At 45.4% G+C, this 18,808-nt stretch overlaps 1 protein-coding gene across 1 annotated transcript; it reads left to right on the forward strand.

The window, feature by feature from the left end:
• The first annotated feature begins 95 nt into the window (after nucleotides 1-95).
• Stip1 (stress induced phosphoprotein 1) lies at nucleotides 96-18,415 on the forward strand. The gene is made up of 14 exons (XM_048457980.2): nucleotides 96-249; nucleotides 5,205-5,414; nucleotides 6,124-6,265; nucleotides 6,395-6,536; nucleotides 7,448-7,616; nucleotides 10,453-10,579; nucleotides 10,670-10,772; nucleotides 10,954-11,074; nucleotides 13,274-13,370; nucleotides 14,230-14,354; nucleotides 16,768-16,804; nucleotides 16,948-17,051; nucleotides 17,253-17,425; nucleotides 17,958-18,415. The coding sequence occupies exons 1-14, from the start codon at nucleotides 241-243 to the stop codon at nucleotides 18,028-18,030; spliced, it is 1,632 nt and encodes a 543-aa protein (XP_048313937.1). The 5' UTR covers nucleotides 96-240; the 3' UTR covers nucleotides 18,031-18,415.
• The last annotated feature ends 393 nt before the right edge of the window (nucleotides 18,416-18,808 follow it).

Genomic DNA, 18,808 nt, shown 5'->3' on the forward strand with positions numbered 1-18,808 from the left:
GGCAGGACTGGCGAGAAGACCCTCAGAGAACCAATGAAAGAGAAGCCAAAATGATTGACTGTACTTCAACCCAATAGCAGAGGAGCATAGAGCCCCCAGGACGCGCTCAACCAGTGAACGGGCGAGGAAGGGGCGGGAACCTGGGGGTCCCGGCAGCTTCTAGTAGGTTCCAGAAGGCGGCGCGTGCGGTTGGGAACGCGGAGCGGACGAATTCGATTCAACGGGGTTCCGGGCCAGGCTATGGAGCAGGTGAAGGGGGAGGGGCGGCCGGGGCCTCGGGGTAGCGCAGGCCTGGCGGCGGGAAGAAACGGGGAGTCGGGGGCCGTGCCGCGCAGCCGCGGCGAGGGCGTGAGGCCGCGGCCGGGCGTGTGAGGGGAGAATGGCGAGCACCAGTCGCCCCCGCGGCCCGCAGAGCGGAGCGGGAGCAGGCCGGGCCGCGGCCGGGCCCCGAGGCTCCTGGGTGCGGGGCGGATTCTGCGCCGGAGGCCCCCGTCGGCCGCGACGAACTTGGAGGGATCCGGCGACCGATCAACCCGGCAGCCTTCGGGAACACGGCAGCTGCGTGCGCCCGAGAAAGGGGCCCGCGCGACTGTGCATGGGAGGCGGGCGCGGACAGTGTCACCGAGTCTCCTGCGGCTCGAGATGCATATGTCGCCCCTCCCCCCCTCCTTTTTTCGCCCCCCCTTTTTTGTTCTTTTTTTGGGGGGGTGGTGATTGGGTATCTAACACTTGGAAATTGGATTCCGATTACACGGGATTTAGTGGTTACATACAATTGTGAGCCGTAGTGAGCAGCCAGAAGTCCCTACCTCTCATTCAGCATCTAGGGCACAGAGAGGCGAACCTGCTGACCTTATGTTGGTGACTAGCTCAGGCCACAGTGGCCCGCAACTGCCAGAGGCCTGAAGAGGTTTTGTTACCTTGGAAGCTGTTATTGAACCGTTGTGATTCATCCAAATGCGCACAAAAAAGAGAACAGCTTACTACTTTTAAAATGATGTACAGAGTAAAACCTTTTGTTCTGGAATAGCCACTGTCAGGGACGCTGGGGCCTCCCTGCTTCATTAGTAATGGAGAGGTTAACCAACTTTCTGTATCCTTGAAGCAATGAAGTTGTGTCTGAGGTAGATAGGGTGCAGTACAGGCCCGAAAAACCCAAAACGCTTTTGGAATAAACAGCACCTAGCTCTGTTAAAACAAAAAGGGGCTGTTTTACCATTCATTCATTCATTTAGTATGTGGTGCTGGCTCTTGAACCCAGGGCCTAGAACGTTCAGAGCTTATTTACCACAGCTATGCACCCACCCCATCCCCCAGGAACAAAATTCTGCCAGCCATTGTACAAGTGTGCAAATGTACGTGTAAACTGTAAGCGAATGACTGAGCTCAGGACTACAAACTTAGAATAAGGTTGGGCAGATTGGAGTGTTGGGGCCTGGAGAGGACTCAGTTGATAAACAGCGTGATATGTAAGAATGAGAACCCGAGACTGGCGGCAGTGGTGGTGGCGCACGCCTTTAATCCCAGCACTCAGAAGGCAGAAGCAGGCGGATCTCTTGCATTCTAGGCCAGCCTGGTCTACAGAGCCGGTTCCAGGACAGAACTTATACAGAGAAACCCTGTCTCAAAAAATCAAAAAGAATGAGAATGTGAGTTCAGATTGTCAGCACCCACCCAAAAAGTTGTGGAGAAGGAAGGATCTCAGGGCTCATTTTCCAGTCTGTGAGCCCCAGACCCATTGAGAGACTCTGTCTCAAAGAATAAGATAGAGAGCAATAGAGGAAGACATCCTAACTTCTAATTCTGTTCTATACGTTGGTGTACACATAAATAAAAATGAATGTTGAATTGTGCTTTTGAGCTGGGATGGTCCCAGCACTCCAGAGGCCGGCAGATCTTCGTGAGTTCAAAGCCTGGTCTACAGGGTAAGTTCCAGAACAGCCAGGGCCTCACAGAGAAACTTTGTCTTGAAAAATCAAAACAGAAAACCGGGCAGTGGTGGCGCACACATCTTTAATCCCAGCACTCCGGGAGGCAGAGGTAGGTGGATCTCTGTGAGTTCAAGGTCAGCCTGGTCTATACAATGAGTTCCAGGACAGGCTCCTGAGAAATCCTGTCTCGGAAAAAAAAAAGTGTGGGGGGGAGAAAATAAGAAAGAAAATTGTGCACTGGAAGAAGGGAGTTCTTTCGGGTAAGTTCTACAGTAATGAATAGTTTACATTTTTAGGATTTATTTTTGTCAGGTGTGGTAACACACCCTTAATCCCAGAATTCAGGAGGCAGAGGCAGGCGGATCTCTGTGAGTAACATCTAGAGCTGTGTGGTGAGACCCTGTCTCGAAAAATACCAAAGCACATTATATGTGCTGATATTTGCCTGTATGTATGTCTGTGTGAGGGTGTTGGATCCTCTGGAACTGGAGTCACAGTTACAAGCTGCCCTGTATTGGGTGCTGGGAATTGAATCCATGAGCTCTGGAAGAGTAGCTAGCGTGCTTAATTGTTGAGGCATCTCTCCAGGCCCAACACTTATTTTGGTTTTTAGAGACAAGGTGTCTCTGTGTAACAGCCCTAGCTGTCCTGGAACTCTCTCTGTAGACCATCACTGCCTAGCAGGACACATTTTTAATTGCCAGGTGTTGTGGCACAGGTCTTTAATTCCAACACTTGGGAGGTGGAAGCTGATAGACCTCTTGAGTTCAAGGCCAGCTTGGTCTACATAGTGGAGTTACAAAACAGCCAGAGCTGTAGAGAGAGACCCTGTCTGCAAACAAAGATGTGTTTTTATTTGTGTACCGTGGACACTCATGCCCATGGTGACCATCAGATATCCTATCAATATGGGAACCACCTGGTGGGGAACTGAGTTTAGATCTTCCGGAAGAATAAATAGTATGTGCTCTTAACCTCTGAACATTCTTTCTAGCCCCCTAGTTTTGTTTTTTAACAGGACAGTATGCCCTCAAAGTTTTATTTCATGTCAATACTCATTTAAAAATACTTCATTGTGAAGTGTTGAGCTCATGCCTATAAACCCAGCTAGGAGGCTGAGGCAGTAGGCCAGGCCTGGGCTACATAGTAAATTTTATGAAATCCTTTGTGTAGAAAGAACTGTCAGCTTCTTCTCAATATCAGTTAAGGGGAATTTTCTACCTTGTTTTCCCTTGGCCTTCCTTTAAAGGAATGGAATTTTGGCAGTTTCCCATGTCTTTGCTCCTCATCCTCCATCCCCGAAAATGAATGCTGAGATTACAAGGCAGATCCAACTAACCTTTAGGATCTCTGCTCTATAGAAGTTCCTATGGTATGCCTTGGGATTCTAAAATCATCTAAAAGAAGTCAATTCTGTCAGTTTACTGAATCGTGAGCCCCATGATAGTTAATACATGTTGTGATAACTTTAGTACAACTTTGACTCAAGATGGGTTGGTCTGCTGTGCTTGAGTTAGGGTTTTGTGTATCCCAGGCAAGCCTTAGAACTTAATACTTATATATAGCCAAGGGATGGCCTTGTTCGGCTTCTTCTACCTCATAAGTCCTATAATAACGTGTTTGTGCCTCTATATGTCACAAACATATAGAGTGAATGTGGCGATTCAATCTGGGGTTTTTGACTACTAAGTGAGCTATGTCCCCACTCCAGTGACAGGACATAAGTATGTATCCTTCTATGCTCATTGTGTGCTCTGTGCTGTCATTTTGTTGTTGTTGCTGTTTATTTTTCAAGACAAGGTTTTTCTTTGTAGCCCCGACTGTCCTGGAACTACCTCACTCTGTAGACCGGACTGGCCTTGAACTCACAGAGATCCTCCTGCCTCTGCCTCCCAGTGCTGGGATCAAAGGCATGCCCCACCACCACTCTACCTGTTCTTGCATTTTACAGGGAGCTGTAAAGGTGTAGTTCTCCCTTAGCTAGGCTTATGTCAAGTTCTGGTGTTTGTTTTTGTGATTGGTTTTCTTGTTTTTCCAGACAAGGTTTCTCTGTGTAGTCCTGGCTATCTATCCTAGGACTTGCTCTGTAAACCAGACTTCCCTCAAACTCAGAGATCTCCCTGCCTCAGCCCTCCCAGTTGCTGGGATTAAAGGTGTGCGCTACCACAACCTGACACTATGAAGTTCTTGGCCTTTTGTAGGCAACACTGTTCAGAAAAATCCTTTAAACACACAGGTAATGAAAAGAAGAACCCTTGTGCAGGGCAGTGATGGTGCACACCTTTAATCACAGCACTCGGGGGGCAGAAGCAAGTCTGATCTACACAGTGAGTTCCAGGACAGCCAGGTCTTTATAGAGAAACCCTGTCTGGGAGAGCCCTTTTCGATCTCTAATCTCAGCTAGTGCAGGCCAGAGCAGGAAGATATCAAGTTCAAGACTATCCTTCACAATTAAACTGAGATTGTCTAAAAGTTATGAAGGGAAGCGGGGAAAGGTATGGCTTTGTGTTGAACTCTGCTTAAGCAAGGTTTATGAAACTCCTTGGCAACTGAGAGGACGAGATTGGATATTTGTCTTCATCCTCTCATCGCTTTCTTGATAGAGTATTAAATAGTAAAGCATTGGTGAGGACAAACTCTACCCTTCAGGGTCAGCACAGTAAACTTTGCTGATAATAGGAGATAAGCATAGAGGAATGGAGGCTTATCCTGAAACTTGTAGAGTAGGGGGCTGGTGGGGGGTGCAGTTGTACACGTGATGGAGGTTGTAGAACAATTTTGTGGAGTTGGTTCTTTTCTCCCCTTACTAAGTATCAAACTTAGATTGTTAGGCTTGAGTGTTTCATCACACAGAGCCATCTCATTGTGTCCCCATCTTGAGTTTTTTGATGGTTTCCAGTGTTTCTTCAACCTCGGCTTTTTGAGTACTGTGAGTGTGTATTTGTGGCACCATGCTGGCTTCTCAGTCATGTATCTGAGCATACTTAGTGCTTCCTGCACTCAGTTTACCATTTAGCTCTTTGGAAAGCTTTGACAAGTGAATTTGCTTTTCAAAGGAAGCTTGTGCTCTGGAGTTCTCTGCTGACTAGAAGTCTTCTTGCTCCTGCTAGTTTCCAAAGGTGTGGGAAAATGTGCATGGGTTAGCATTTTTCTTTCTTGTTTGGTAGTAGCCAGCTAGTTGATCCTTAGGCAGGGTAAGTGTAATCTACACTCTGGGGGAGAGAATGAGTGTTATGGAGTAAAGCTATATTGATGACTTCCTTTCCTCCTCAGGTGAATGAGCTAAAGGAGAAGGGCAATAAGGCCCTGAGTGCTGGGAACATCGATGATGCCTTACAGTGCTACTCTGAGGCAATTAAACTAGATCCACAGAACCATGTACTCTATAGCAATCGCTCTGCGGCCTATGCCAAGAAAGGAGACTACCAGAAGGCCTATGAGGATGGCTGCAAGACTGTTGACCTGAAGCCTGACTGGGGCAAGGTAAGCTGGAGAGTTGGGCTCTGCACAGTTTTCATAAGAACTTTGGGTCTGGTCTGTAGTCCCTTTTTAGCAGGCCCTCCTGATTTGTCTGCTCACCCTATCTGAAGGTACTCATTGAAAGTTAACACTTACCTCACCAAGTCTGTTACCATCAGTAGTAAAAACAGATTATTAGTTGTACTGATGAGCAATAAAACAGTGCTAAAGAAACTGACAACTTGTAGCCATGGGTTACATGGGGATTTATGCACCTTTGTCCGCATCCTTTTAGTATCAGCACTGGTGTTGTATCCTTTTGCTGTTTGCTGGTTAGCCTTCATGTCAATATCATTTGGGTCTAAAAAGTACATGCTTTCAACCCAGCAGTTGGAACTAGACACAGGAGGCGGTTGAGGCCCTCTGGAGCTACATAATGAGACCCTGTCTCAAGAAGTGGGGGTGGTGAGCTGACTCAGTTGTTAAGAGGACTGGCAGCTCTTTCAAAGGATCTGGGTTTAATATTCAGCACCCACATGGTGGCTTAGAACTGTCTTTAACTCCAGTCCCAGGGAGTCCAGTGCCCTCTTCTGGCCTCTATAGACAGTAGACACACAGATAACACGTGTTATTAACCCATATGGGTTAATAAAAACAGAACTCTAGTTTTTTGAGTTTATCTGAATTTGCCTATGTATGACCTCTATTTTCTATAATGTTTGGGGGTATTAAGGGTTATTCAAGAAAAGCAGCAGCCCTTGAGTTCCTAAACCGGTTTGAAGAAGCCAAACGAACCTATGAAGAGGGTTTAAAACATGAAGCAAATAACCTCCAGCTCAAGGAAGGTTTGCAGAACATGGAGGCCAGGTTGGCAGGTAGGTGTTCTTTTATGTAATGGATTAATTTTGAAAAGTCTTGTCCTCCCCCAAGTGAAGGTTATGGTGGTGGGAGATGTTGTGGTAACTCAAGTAAACATTTCATACTGTTATGCTTCATTTGGACAGAGAGGAAATTCATGAATCCTTTCAACTTGCCTAATCTGTACCAAAAGTTGGAGAACGATCCCAGGACAAGGACGCTGCTCAATGACCCTACCTACCGGGAACTCATAGAACAGCTAAGGAACAAACCTTCAGACCTGGGCACGTGAGTAGAGGCAACATGAACTCTATCAGAAGCTCTCTGGTTCGGAACACAGGTTTTTCTGCCTTTGCTTCTTTGACACTGAATAGGGCAGGTTTTGTAATTGGTGTAAAAAGGGTCTGATAGCTTATAATAGCACTCTGGAATTCTTTTTTTTTTTTTTTTTTTTTTAAGTCTTCTCCTTCAGCTGGAGTTAGAGGCATATGTGAGCTTGACCTGATATGGGTGCTGGGATCTTAATTCTGGCCCTCATAGAGCCATGGTCACTCTTAATCTTTGAGACATCTTTCTAAGCCTTTGTTTCTCTTTCAAAATTTTTTTCTTAGCCGGGTGGTGGTGGTGGCGCACGCCTTTAAATTAATCCCAGCATTCGGAAGGCAGAGACAGGCAGATCTCTGTGAGTTCGAGGCCACCCTGGTCTACAAGAGCTAGTTCCAGGACAGGCTCCAAAGCCACAGAGAAACCCTGTCTCAAAAAACCGAAAAAAAGAAAGAAAATTTTCTTCTTTTATTTTAAATTATGTGTGTTTGCCGGGTATGGTGGCACAAACCTTTAATCCCAACACTCAGGTGGCAGAGGCAGATGGATCTCTTGTGAGTCCAAGACTAGCCTGATCTACAAAGAGAGTTCCATGACAGCCAGGGCTGTTATACAGATAAAACTTGTCCCAAAAATAGATAAATAAAGTTTTGTTTTTTTTTTTTAAAAAATATGTGTGTTTGTATCTGTGTGTGGGAATGTACATGTGAGTGCAGGTGCCTGAGAAGACCAAAGATGTTGGGGTCTCCTGGAACCAGAGTTGAGAGCTGCCCAGAATGGGTGCTGGGAATGGAACATGAGTCTCTGAAGAGCAGTGTAGTTTTCCTAACTGTGGAGGCATTTCTCTATCCCATTCTTTCTTCCCATCAATCCAGGAAAATACAAGACCCACGGATCATGACTACTCTCAGTGTCCTTCTTGGGGTTGATCTGGGCAGTATGGATGAAGAGGAAGAGGCAGCAACACCCCCACCCCCACCTCCTCCCAAAAAGGAGGCCAAGCCAGAACCAATGGAAGAAGATCTTCCAGAGAATAAAAAACAGGTCTATTTTTTTTCCTCCTCTAAACTGTCATGCATTTATATACAGCCAAACCACTTAGAAATAAGAATATTAAATGGGTATGTCCGCAGATTGTCGCTGAAAAATGGTTTGGTGCTGGTGACATGGCCCAGTTTGTGGAATGCCTGCCTAGTATGCATGAAGGGCCAGGTTAGAGACTTTTAGAAACAGTTTCATTTTATACCCAGTGCTGACTTTAAGCTCAGGATGGGTCTCCTCCCAATTGCTGGAATTAGTAAGTTTTTCTGTTTTATTTGGTTTGCTGTTAGTGTTGAGAACATGGTCTTCCTATCATGTCTGTGTATCACATTCATGCCTAGTGTCCATGGAGGCCCAAAGAGGGTGTCAGATCCCTGGAACTGGAGTTATATATAGGTGGTGTCCTTTGCAAGTGCTTACCTGTGAGCCATCTTTCCAGGGCTACTACCCTCATGTCTTAGTTCTTCCTTATTTATTATTTTATGTGAATTGGTGTTTTGCCTGCATGTATGTCAGTCAGCATGGAGATGTTGAATTCCCTAGAACTAGAGTTACATTCCGTACCCTCTAGAAGAGCAGCCACTGCTCTTAACCGCCGAGCTAGTCTCTTCACCTCCGGGCTTAATTCTTTCTTGGTTTTTCAAGACAAGGTTTCTCTATGTAGCCCTGCCTGTCCTGGAATTCACTTTGTAGGCCAGGCTGACCTCGAACTCAGAGATCTGCCTGGCCTGGCTTAATTCTTTACATGGATTTAGGGAAATTAAATTCAGATCTTGTGTCTGCAAGGCAAACACTTTACCTGCTGACTTAGCTCTCTCTGCAACCTATAGTTTTGTGTACTTAGTACGAGCTAAGATACTTGAGTGGCTGAGGAGGAATGACCTGCTGGTGCTTTGAGACCAATCTGGGCAACACAGTGAAATTGTACCAGAAAGAAAAAAAAAATTACTTAAAATACATCAGAGGGCTAGTGAGATGGCTCAGTCAGTAGGTAAAAACACTTGCTACTAAACTTCTGATATTCCTCCCTGAAACCCACATGGTAAAAGGAGAGAACTATTTTGCAAGATGTCCTTTTTGACTTCCATACATACACCATGGCACATGGACTTACATACATAAATAGGTAAATTAATAGGGGCCTGGAGAGAGAGAGTTGAACAATTAAGAACAGTTGTTTCAGAGGACTTGGGTTTGATTTCCAGCACCCACTTGGTGAGTTAAAACCATCAGTAACTCCAGTTCCAGAGATCTGATCTGATACCCTCTTCTGTCCTCTTTTGGCAAAAGTCATAAAATAAATCTTTAAAAATTAAAAAAATAAAAATTTTAAGTTTGTTTTGTGACAGGGTTTCTTATAGGCCTGGCTGGCCTTGAACTCAGAGATCCTCCTGGGAATGTTAGGACTAAAGGCATGTGCCATCACTGCCTGACCACCTTTATTTTTTTTTTTTCTTTTCCAAATGTGATAAGTGTTTGCCTGTATATATGTATCTGTACCACATGCATTCCTGGTACCTGTGTAGATCAAAAGAAGTTGTCAGATAATCTGGAGCTGGAGTTAAGATGAACAGTTGCAAACCATTATGTGGGTGTTGGGGAACTGAACTCGGGTCTTCTGCAATAGCCAGAAGTGCTCTTAATTGCTGAGCCAACTCCCCAGCCCCCAGAAAAGTGGTTTTTTAAAACGATATAAAAATACGAGCTGGAGAGATGGCTCGGCAGTTAAGAACACTGATTCTTCCAGAGGTCCTGAGTTCCCAGCAACCGCATGGTGGCTCACAGCCATCTCTAATGAGCTCTGGCGCCCTCTTCTGGCCTGCAGGCACACATATACAGAACACTGTATATAATAAATTAGTAAATCTTTTCTATATATATATAATATATCAGAATGCCTGTGGTTACAGGAGGGTCATAAATTAGAAGCCAGCCTATCAGGCAGACCTCTGAGTTCGAGGCCACCCTGGTCTACAGAGCGAGTTTCAGATAGGCAGAGGTACACAGAGAAACCCTGACTCAAGAAAACAAAAAAAGAAAGAAAAAAGAAGCCAGCCTGTGTTGGATAGAGACCCTGGTGTTTTGTTTGTAGGTGTAGGTATGAAAAAATGCTCCTTACAAGCCGTTTTGTAGTAATGCTGAATTTCTGAGTGCTTCAGCAGTGAAAATGAACGCTCACCACGTGCTGCAAGCATGAGCTTGAGTAGAGCAGATAGAATCGTGAGGAGTACTGGTCCCGGGTGTGGTGTCTGCATCAGTCCTGGGGCTTTGGCCTCCTGGTTGCATGTGGTGGGTGTCCACTTAGCAACACTCTTCCAGAGCAAGAGACACGTGCTAAAGAATTGTGTTTCCCTTCTCATAGTCAGGAACAGCAGATTGTTACCAAATTTAGTACCTTAAATGGGTGAGTGTTGGTTGCTCAGCGTGTCTCAGCTGGAAAAAGGCCCTCCATGTGGGTGGAGAGAGTGATATTGAAGACTCTGCTGTTCCTGTGGCCGTTTCTGATCCTCTTACCATGCCATCAGATCTCAAGATAGCCACAACAGCCAACTTGCTGTGGCTAAAAACCTGCCAGATTATACCATCATGTTCAGTTGCTAAGCCCTTTGCTGTCTGGTGAGAATCCAAGATGGGAAAGAGCAGTTTCAGAGTCAGAAATTAAAGTTCACTTTAATGCTCACTCACTTGACTGGTGTGAAGAGGCCTTTTCAAGGGAGAACCTACTTCCTGGTCATGTTGGTGGCACATGCTAATTGATACTGTGACAGTGCATGGACTCTGCTGCTATTGCTGTCATCTGGTAGAGATGCTAAGCACTCACTTTTCCAACCCCATTTAGGCACTGAAAGAGAAAGAGATGGGAAATGATGCCTACAAGAAGAAAGATTTTGACAAGGCATTGAAGCATTATGACAGGGCCAAGGAACTGGACCCTACCAATATGACTTACATAACCAATCAAGCAGGTGAGACCCAGAACCAGTGACGAGAGAGCTGATGGGCACTCTTGAGGGAGGAAACAAGGACTGACTATTTCTCACCCATTTGCGTGGCAGCTGTGCACTTTGAGAAAGGCGACTATAACAAGTGTCGGGAGCTGTGTGAGAAGGCCATCGAAGTGGGCAGAGAGAACCGAGAGGACTACCGACAGATTGCCAAGTATGCTACTGAACTCATCCCCCATGCTGAGGGCCGGGAGAAGGTTGTGGGGCTGAGACCCTTGTTGAAAGGGAAGAGCGTCTAGGCTGTGGTGCCAGCTGTGCTTGTGTTTTCTTTGAGGTCTAACCTTGTTTTGCATGGCCGCCCTTAGCATGCTTTTTTTTCCTCTTGTCTTCATTAGAGCTTATGCCCGAATTGGCAATTCCTATTTCAAAGAAGAAAAGTACAAGGATGCTATCCATTTCTACAATAAATCTCTGGCAGAGCACCGAACCCCAGACGTGCTCAAGAAGTGCCAGCAGGTGGGTCTGAAAAGAATAGGGTTGTTGTGTCCTCTTTTACTGGTTTCTTGAGACAGGGTTTTTTGTGTATGTAATCTTGAGCCTTAGCTGTCCTGGAACTAGCGCAATAGACCAGTCTGGCCTTGAACTAGAACTGTTTCTGCTTGGTAATATTATGAAGGAAATGCTCGGGGCCTTTTGTCACGGTTTTGATGTTATTGTTAAACTTTTTTTCCCCCTTATTATTTTGGAAGGATTGACAGGATCTCTCTGTTATGTAGTCTTGGTTGTCCTGGAACTCTGTGTACGGACCAGATTGATGTCAAATTCACAGAAATCCACCTGCCTCTGCCTCCTGAACGCTGGGATTATAAACTTGCACCACCATGCCTGGTCTCATTTTTATTATTTTGGTAACCACAGTGGTATACCGTTTGTAATCAGAGGGGTGTCTTACACTCTTCTGTTGCTATGAAGAGACACTGACCAAAGCAACTCTTAGAAAGCGTTTAATTGGGAGGCTTGCTTGCTCACAGTTTCAGAGGTTTAGTTCATTGTCATGAGAAGCATGGTGTCCTGTAGGCAGGTTCTGGCACGGTAGCGGAGACCTATATTTTGATCTATTGGTAAAGAGACAAGAGACTGGGCCTGGCATGGGCTTTTGAAGCCTCAAAGCCAGCAAACTTCCTTCAGTGACACACTTCCTTCAGCAAGGCCACACCTCCCAATCCTTGTAATTCTTTCAAATAATGCCCTATCTTCTTCTCCTCTCCCCCCCACCCCAATAACTAAGCATTCAAATATATGAGCTTATGAGACATCCTTATTCAAACTACCACAGGCAGTAATTTCAAAAAATGATTTGTCAAGCTTAGCATGGTGGTACTTCACTGTATTATGACGTGCTTGGAGTCAAGATCAGCCTGGGTAACGTAGTGAAGGAACCCAATCTGTCCTTCACTAAGCCCAAAAAATACTGTCTGAAAATTAATTGTGCTGTGTTTTACTTTCATAAGATTATTCTCCTTTTTTCTTCATTTGTTGGGTTTTTTTTGGGGGGGGGGAATAGGGGTGTCGAGACAGGGTTACAAGATCCACGTGCCTCTGCCTTACAAGTGCTAGAATTAAAGGCATGTGCCACCACTGCCCAGCTTCATTTGTTTTTAACATTTTATACATTTATTTTTGTAGGGGTAGGTACATGCCTGCCGTGTGGATGCTGGGAATTGAACCTAGGAAGAGATTACTCTTCCAAAGGTCCTGAGTTCAATTCCCAGTAACCACATGGTGGCTCACAACCATCTGTAATGAGGTCTGGTGCCCTTTTGAAAGTCGTCCTTGTCTTGTCAGTCGTCCTTATCAACTTAAGACTATGAAACCCAATATGGGCTATGCATGCTTCAGCTTTGCCAGGGTGTAAATTTCATTTCAGATATCATTTTCAGGTACGTGACACAGTGTAGAGTGGAGATCGGAGGACAGCTTTGGGTAGTTAGGTCTCTTCTTCCACCAACTTGGCAGATTGTACCATCATATAGAGCCTGTGTTGTTTTTTGTTTGTTGTTTGTTTTTTGAGACAGGGATGCAAAGCCTAAACTGGCTTCCCATGACCTTAAACTCTATAATTCTGCTTCTACCACATGAGAGCTGAGATGACAGGTTTGGGCTACCACAACAGAGTTGTGCAATACTGCTCTTTGGATGTAGGCCTTCATATATGTTAAGCAAGTGCTTTACCAGCTAAAGTACATCCCCAACCTAAATGATATGGTTTTGAATAATATATGCAAGTATTACTCTTTTAACAGTGTACCTTGATAAGTAGAAATGCTTTTTTAAAAAGCAGGGGATATTTTTGTGATGCCTATATGCTCCACTAAGCAACATCCCCAGCCCAGGAATGAGATGAAAAATCTTGCTATAGAACTCTGAAAATCAAAATCCTAATTGAGGCACCCGAAGGGCTCGGCAGATTAGGGTACTTGGCCAATATGGCCCGATGACCTGAGTTCAGTCCATTAGAACCCACATGTTCCAGGGAACTTCAAGAGAGTAAAGTCTTCTGATCTTCACATGGCACTGTAGTGTGCAGACTCGTGTACTCACACGTACATGCACACAATTATAAAAAAATTTAAATTCTAATTTGGCTTTTTGGTTCAGTCAGTGTTCAGATGCTAGTGAGAGTTTAAATTACTCTGGCAATGGTTATGTTTTTAGGCAGAGAAAATCCTGAAGGAGCAAGAGCGACTGGCCTACATCAACCCTGACTTGGCTTTGGAGGAGAAGAACAAGGGCAACGAATGCTTCCAGAAAGGTACCAGCCCTGTCCGTGAGACTTTGACTCCAGTGTATGACTTTCTGGGCCTGTTTGCGGGACACAATTGTCAGGAGAGGGGAAGGTAGCCTAGGTAGCTTTTTGGCTATCATAAAGTCCTCTTTTACTGAGTGTTGTGGCTTTGGTGGGGGGTTGTAAGAGAATATCACTGTGTTAGTGCTATCTGTCCTTGAACTCGCTCTATAGACCAGACTGACCTCAAACTCAGATTCACCTGCCTCTACCTCCCAAGTGTTGGGTGTGTACCACTACAGCCCAGCCAATTTTTGGGTTCAGGGGTGGCTTGTGCTTTTAATCCTAATACTCAGATAAAGGCAGGAACTCTTGAGTTCTCCAGGCTTGGCTACAAAAAAGGTTTAGGCCATATCAGGCGGTGGTGACACATGTCTTTAATCCTAACACTTGGGAGGCAGAGGCAGGCAGATTTCTGTGAGTTTGAGGGCAGCCAGGTCTACAGAGCTAGTTAAAAAGAAAGAAAAAAGGTTTAGGTCAGCTGTTGGCACTTAGTAATACCTAGTCTCAAACAAAAATCCTTTCATTTGTTTGGGGGGGGGTGGTAATTGGGGTGAAACCTAGTATGTTGATATTTAAGGTAAGCTGTCCCTAAACACCCTGGTGTGAGGGTATACACATGTAATTCCAGCAACTGGGATCCAGAACAGCTTGAGTAAGATCTTGTGTCAAAATAACAGAAGCAAAACATCCTTAGTTAGCAGTAGTGATGGTGCACACTTAAAATTCTATCACTCAAGAGGCCTAGGTAGGACAGCAGCCTGGACTATGTATTAAGTTCCAAGCCAACTGAGCTAATAGAAATTGTCTTTATGTAACTATCTAGGGGACTACCCCCAGGCCATGAAGCACTATACAGAAGCCATTAAACGGAACCCAAGAGATGCCAAACTGTACAGTAACCGAGCTGCCTGCTACACCAAGCTCCTGGAGTTTCAGCTAGCGCTCAAGGTAAGGCCTGGGAAGTTCTGCTAGGGGAGGGGGTGTTAGTTGTGAGACCTGGAGTTACTCTAAGCCTTTGCAGGGGACTAGACCTCTCTTTTCTGTCGTTTCCTCAGCAGGTTAATGTTATTACTCAGGTCTAGGTTGGCAGTAGGTGGTGCTTGTGGGGAGTTAGAAGCCTGTGTCTGTCTGACTCCAGCCCTTCAAAATCACTGGTTGAGCTGGGTGGTGTTGGCACACGCCTTTAATCTCAGCACTCAGGAGGCAGAGGCAGGCAGATCTCCGTGAGCTTGAGGCCAGCGTGGTTCCTGGTTTGAGGCCAGAACTAGTTCCAGCCCAGCACAGCCAGGGCTACATAGAGAAATCCTGTTTCCAAAAAAAAAAAATAATCAGTGTTGAGCTACATAAGCTTCTGTGGCTCCTCTGCCCTCCCTGAATCCCTTGGTGCTTTTTCCTCCCCATTCTTCCTTTCCTGTCTTCTTTTTTTCCTCTCTTTTTTTTTTTTTTTTTTTTTTTAAAGTGTATATGAGTGTTTTGTCTGTGTATACGTATGTGTACCAGATGTATGTCTGGTGTACTCAGAGGTAAGAAGAGAGCATTGGATCCCCTAGAATAGGAATTACATATAGCTGCAAGTTACCAGGTAAGCACTGGAAACTAACTCAAGTCCTTGAAAAACAGCAACTCTCCAGCCCTCTTTTCTGTTTTTCTTTTATTTATTTATTTAAATTATTTGTTTATTTATTTATTATGTATACAATGTTCTGTTTGTGTGTATGCCTGCAGGCCAGAAGAGGGCACCAGACCTCATTACAGATGGTTGTGAGCCACCATGTGGTTGCTGGGAATTGAACTCAGGACCTTTGGAAGAGCAGGCGATGCTCTTAACCTCTGAGCCATCTCTCCAGCCCCTGTTTTTCTTAATATTCTTCTTTTAGTTCGTGCTGACTTCAAACACCATTCTTGTTCCTCGGCCTCTTGTTTAAGTATATGACCAGTAGCTACCATGCCTTGTAGCAAGCTTTGTTGTCAGCTGTCAGTTCATAAATAACCACATGGAGACTTCTTATTACTCAGGAAAGCTCGGCCTTAGCTTGTCCCACTAGCTCTTATAACTTAAATTAACCCATTTTTATTAATCTGTTTTGCCTTGTCCCGTTTTACCTTTCTTTCATTCTGTATGCCCAATTCCCTCCATGTCTCCTTGGCGTCTGACCCTGTCCTAGATTCATCGCCTCCTTTTTCTCTGCCTGGAAGTCCTATACCTCCTGACTAGCTATTGAGTGTTCAGTTCTTTATAAAACCAATCACAGCAATATGTTTTTACATAGTATGTGAATATCCCACAATACTTGGCTCGGGGGCGGGGGGGGGGCTGGAGAGATGACTCAGAGGTTAAGAGCACTGCCTGCTCTTCCAAAGGTCCTGAGTTCAATTCCCAGCAACCACATGTGGTGGCTCACAACCATCTGTAATGGGGTCTGGTGCCCTCTTCTGGCCTGCAGGCATACACACAGACAGAATATTGTATACAAAATAAAGAAAGAAAGAAAATATTTAAAAAAAAATACTTGACTCTCTATGTAAGTGCTTGTAGGCAAGTGATAACCTATAAACCTTGGAGGTTTTTCCTCAGGAACTAGGTAGGGTTTTCACTGAAATTACAAGTGTGCATTGCCATGCCTGACTTCTTACATGGGTACTGGAGAGTGAATGCAGTTCTTCATCCTTGCGTTCTCTGACTCAGCCAGCTACCACTCCTGATTTTGTTTTTGTTTTGTGACAGAGTCCCACTAGAATAAGCTCAGGCTGACTTTTAATTTGAAGTCCTTGTCTTGCCTGACAACTTGAGTTTTGTTTTTGATACCATTATCTTTGGGGAATAGCCTAAAAGTGACATCACTGTAGTTAGGGCTACAGGAGTGCTGATTGACTGTGGTGCATGGCAACCCTAAGAGGTAAAGATGTGACTCTGGTGTCAGCAGTGCTTTTCCTTCCTAACTTTCTGTTTATTTTTAAGATAGAATCTCATGGAACTCTGGCAGGTCTAGAACTCACAGAGATCATTTATTTCAATTTCTGCTTGTCCAAAGTATGTAAGGCTCTTTGAACACAAGTCTGAAGGTAGTGTCATTAGTATGTATGCTCTCAGATAGAAGTGTCCTATCCATTTATATTGCCCATAGCACCAGCCTTCAGCCTGCAGACTTAGTGGTCAGCATGTGGGATGATGATGTGGAGCTTTCTGTCCTGGTTCTCTTGCCCAGCTTTCTCCTTTCCTTTTTAACTTGCTCTTCAGGAACCCAGGGCAAGAGCAGGAGAGTCAAAGCGAAAACCTCTGGCTCCTTTGCAGGGCACGGTGGCTGGCTGCCGAGCACCTTGGAGGGAAAGGAGCCTAATGAAAACTTTTCTTTCTTCCTAGGACTGTGAGGAATGTATCCAGCTGGAGCCAACCTTCAGTGAGTGCCTTTCATTTTTCTCCTGTGCCCTGATTTTGCTCCAAGAGATTATTAAGGTTAAAGGCTTTTGGGCATATAGACAGAAGCGGGGGAGCCAACAGCCTGGAACTATTGAGTCGGTGCCTCACCTCTCCTGTTTGTAGTCAAGGGTTACACACGGAAAGCAGCTGCCCTGGAAGCCATGAAGGACTATACGAAAGCCATGGATGTGTACCAGAAGGCACTAGACCTGGATTCCGGCTGTAAGGTAGGCTGCTGCTGGCCTGCAAGGGTCACCCCACCTATTTCTCCTTTGGATGTTTTCTGTGGTCCTTTATATCCTCCCACATGCTTTAGTTTCTCTGTCCCTCTTTCTTTCCCTTTGCTAGTGATCTGTTATTTTTGGTCCTGCTGAAGCAGTGGACCAGGTAATGTTGACTCCTGCCTCTCGGTGTTTTCTGGAATGTAGGAGGCAGCAGATGGTTACCAGCGCTGTATGATGGCACAGTACAACAGGCATGACAGCCCTGAGGATGTGAAGCGGCGAGCCATGGCTGACCCTGAGGTGCAGCAGATTATGAGTGACCCAGCCATGAGACTCATCCTGGAGCAGATGCAAAAGGACCCCCAGGCTCTGAGCGAGTAAGTCTAGTTGGGGTGCTGGGGAAATAAGAGGAATGTGTCAGGTAGAATTCTGTCCATCATGTTTTTAAAGATGTGTATTTAGGTGATGTGTTTGAACATTTTGCCTTTGTGTGTGTGTGTATGTACCACATGTACGCCTGGTGCTTGAAAAGGTCAGAAAAGGGTATTAAGACCTCTTTAGAACTAGATTTGTGAAGGGTTATGAACCACTGTGTGGGTGCTAGGAACCAAACCAAAGTCTACAAGAGCAGTGAGTGTCCTGAGCCATCTCTTCATCAGTAACCGATCTCTTGAGCCAGAAATTGTTCAGTCTTAACTGAAAAAGTTGGCAGTGCAGAGGCTTTCTTTCTGTTAAGTCTGACAGCCATTTTTGCTAGGCTTACAGCTGTGCTGGCACATAGTAGGACAGGCAGGCTCTCACAGAGCTGCCTTCACAGGGTCTTTAATTTAGCTTGCCAGGGACTTGGGTAGAGGGAAATAGCAGCTCTCTAAGAATAAGCTCCAGTTAACTCCCATCTTTTCTTCTTAGACACTTAAAGAACCCTGTAATAGCACAGAAGATCCAGAAGCTGATGGATGTGGGTTTGATCGCAATTCGGTGATAACTTGCTTTTCCCCTCTTCCCTTCGCCAATGTGGAAAGGCGAGCTGGGACGGTGGCAAGCAGCACTGGGCAGGGGGGGGAATAAAGGCTTATCTTTATATTTATACATGCCTGCAAGGAAGACAGACTCATCCAGCGCCACCTTGGGCCCTCTCAGCACACGCATGGTCTCTTCACTGCTGCCCTCGAGTGTCCTTCCCTGCCCTCCCCAAACCCATCTCTGTCTCGGCTGCTCCCCTATAGTTGGTTATTTTTTATTTGGGGGCAGTGGGAGCATACGGGGAGGGGAGGATATTCTTCCCAACCTGGGGTCCCAGCTGTCTTCACTTGTTGTTACCCCACATCCTTCAATAAAACAAGCCAGTCAGGCGTGGTTATAATGTTGCTATGGTCTCCAGTGACTTTTTTTTCCCCCTGGAAAATACACAGCAGTTCTGGTTGGGTACCTTGAAAGGTAACTGAAAAGTGAGTTGAGTGGCCACTAGGTGGAAGTGTTGCTCAACAATTGAAGACCTGCAGGCTCATCAGCTTTGAGTTGATGCTCATGCTTCACACTTTGTACACTTTGAAGTACGGTCTCAGAGTAAACCAGCTAGACACGGAGAATTCTAGACCCAACCCAGAGCCAAAGTGGGTCAGAAAGCCGACTTGAGAACATTACCGCTAACAGCTCCTGCTGCCCTCGCCCTTAGAGAGCATACATAGTCCTAAGCCCTACACCATTGTCTTCCTCCCACCCTCTGGCCAACACTGAACTTCCTCATCTGCTACCAGAAG

The sequence above is a fragment of the Myodes glareolus genome, chromosome 7 (genome assembly GCF_982192425.1).
Source record: "Myodes glareolus chromosome 7, mMyoGla1.1, whole genome shotgun sequence".
NCBI classification, from domain to species: domain Eukaryota; kingdom Metazoa; phylum Chordata; class Mammalia; order Rodentia; family Cricetidae; genus Myodes; species Myodes glareolus.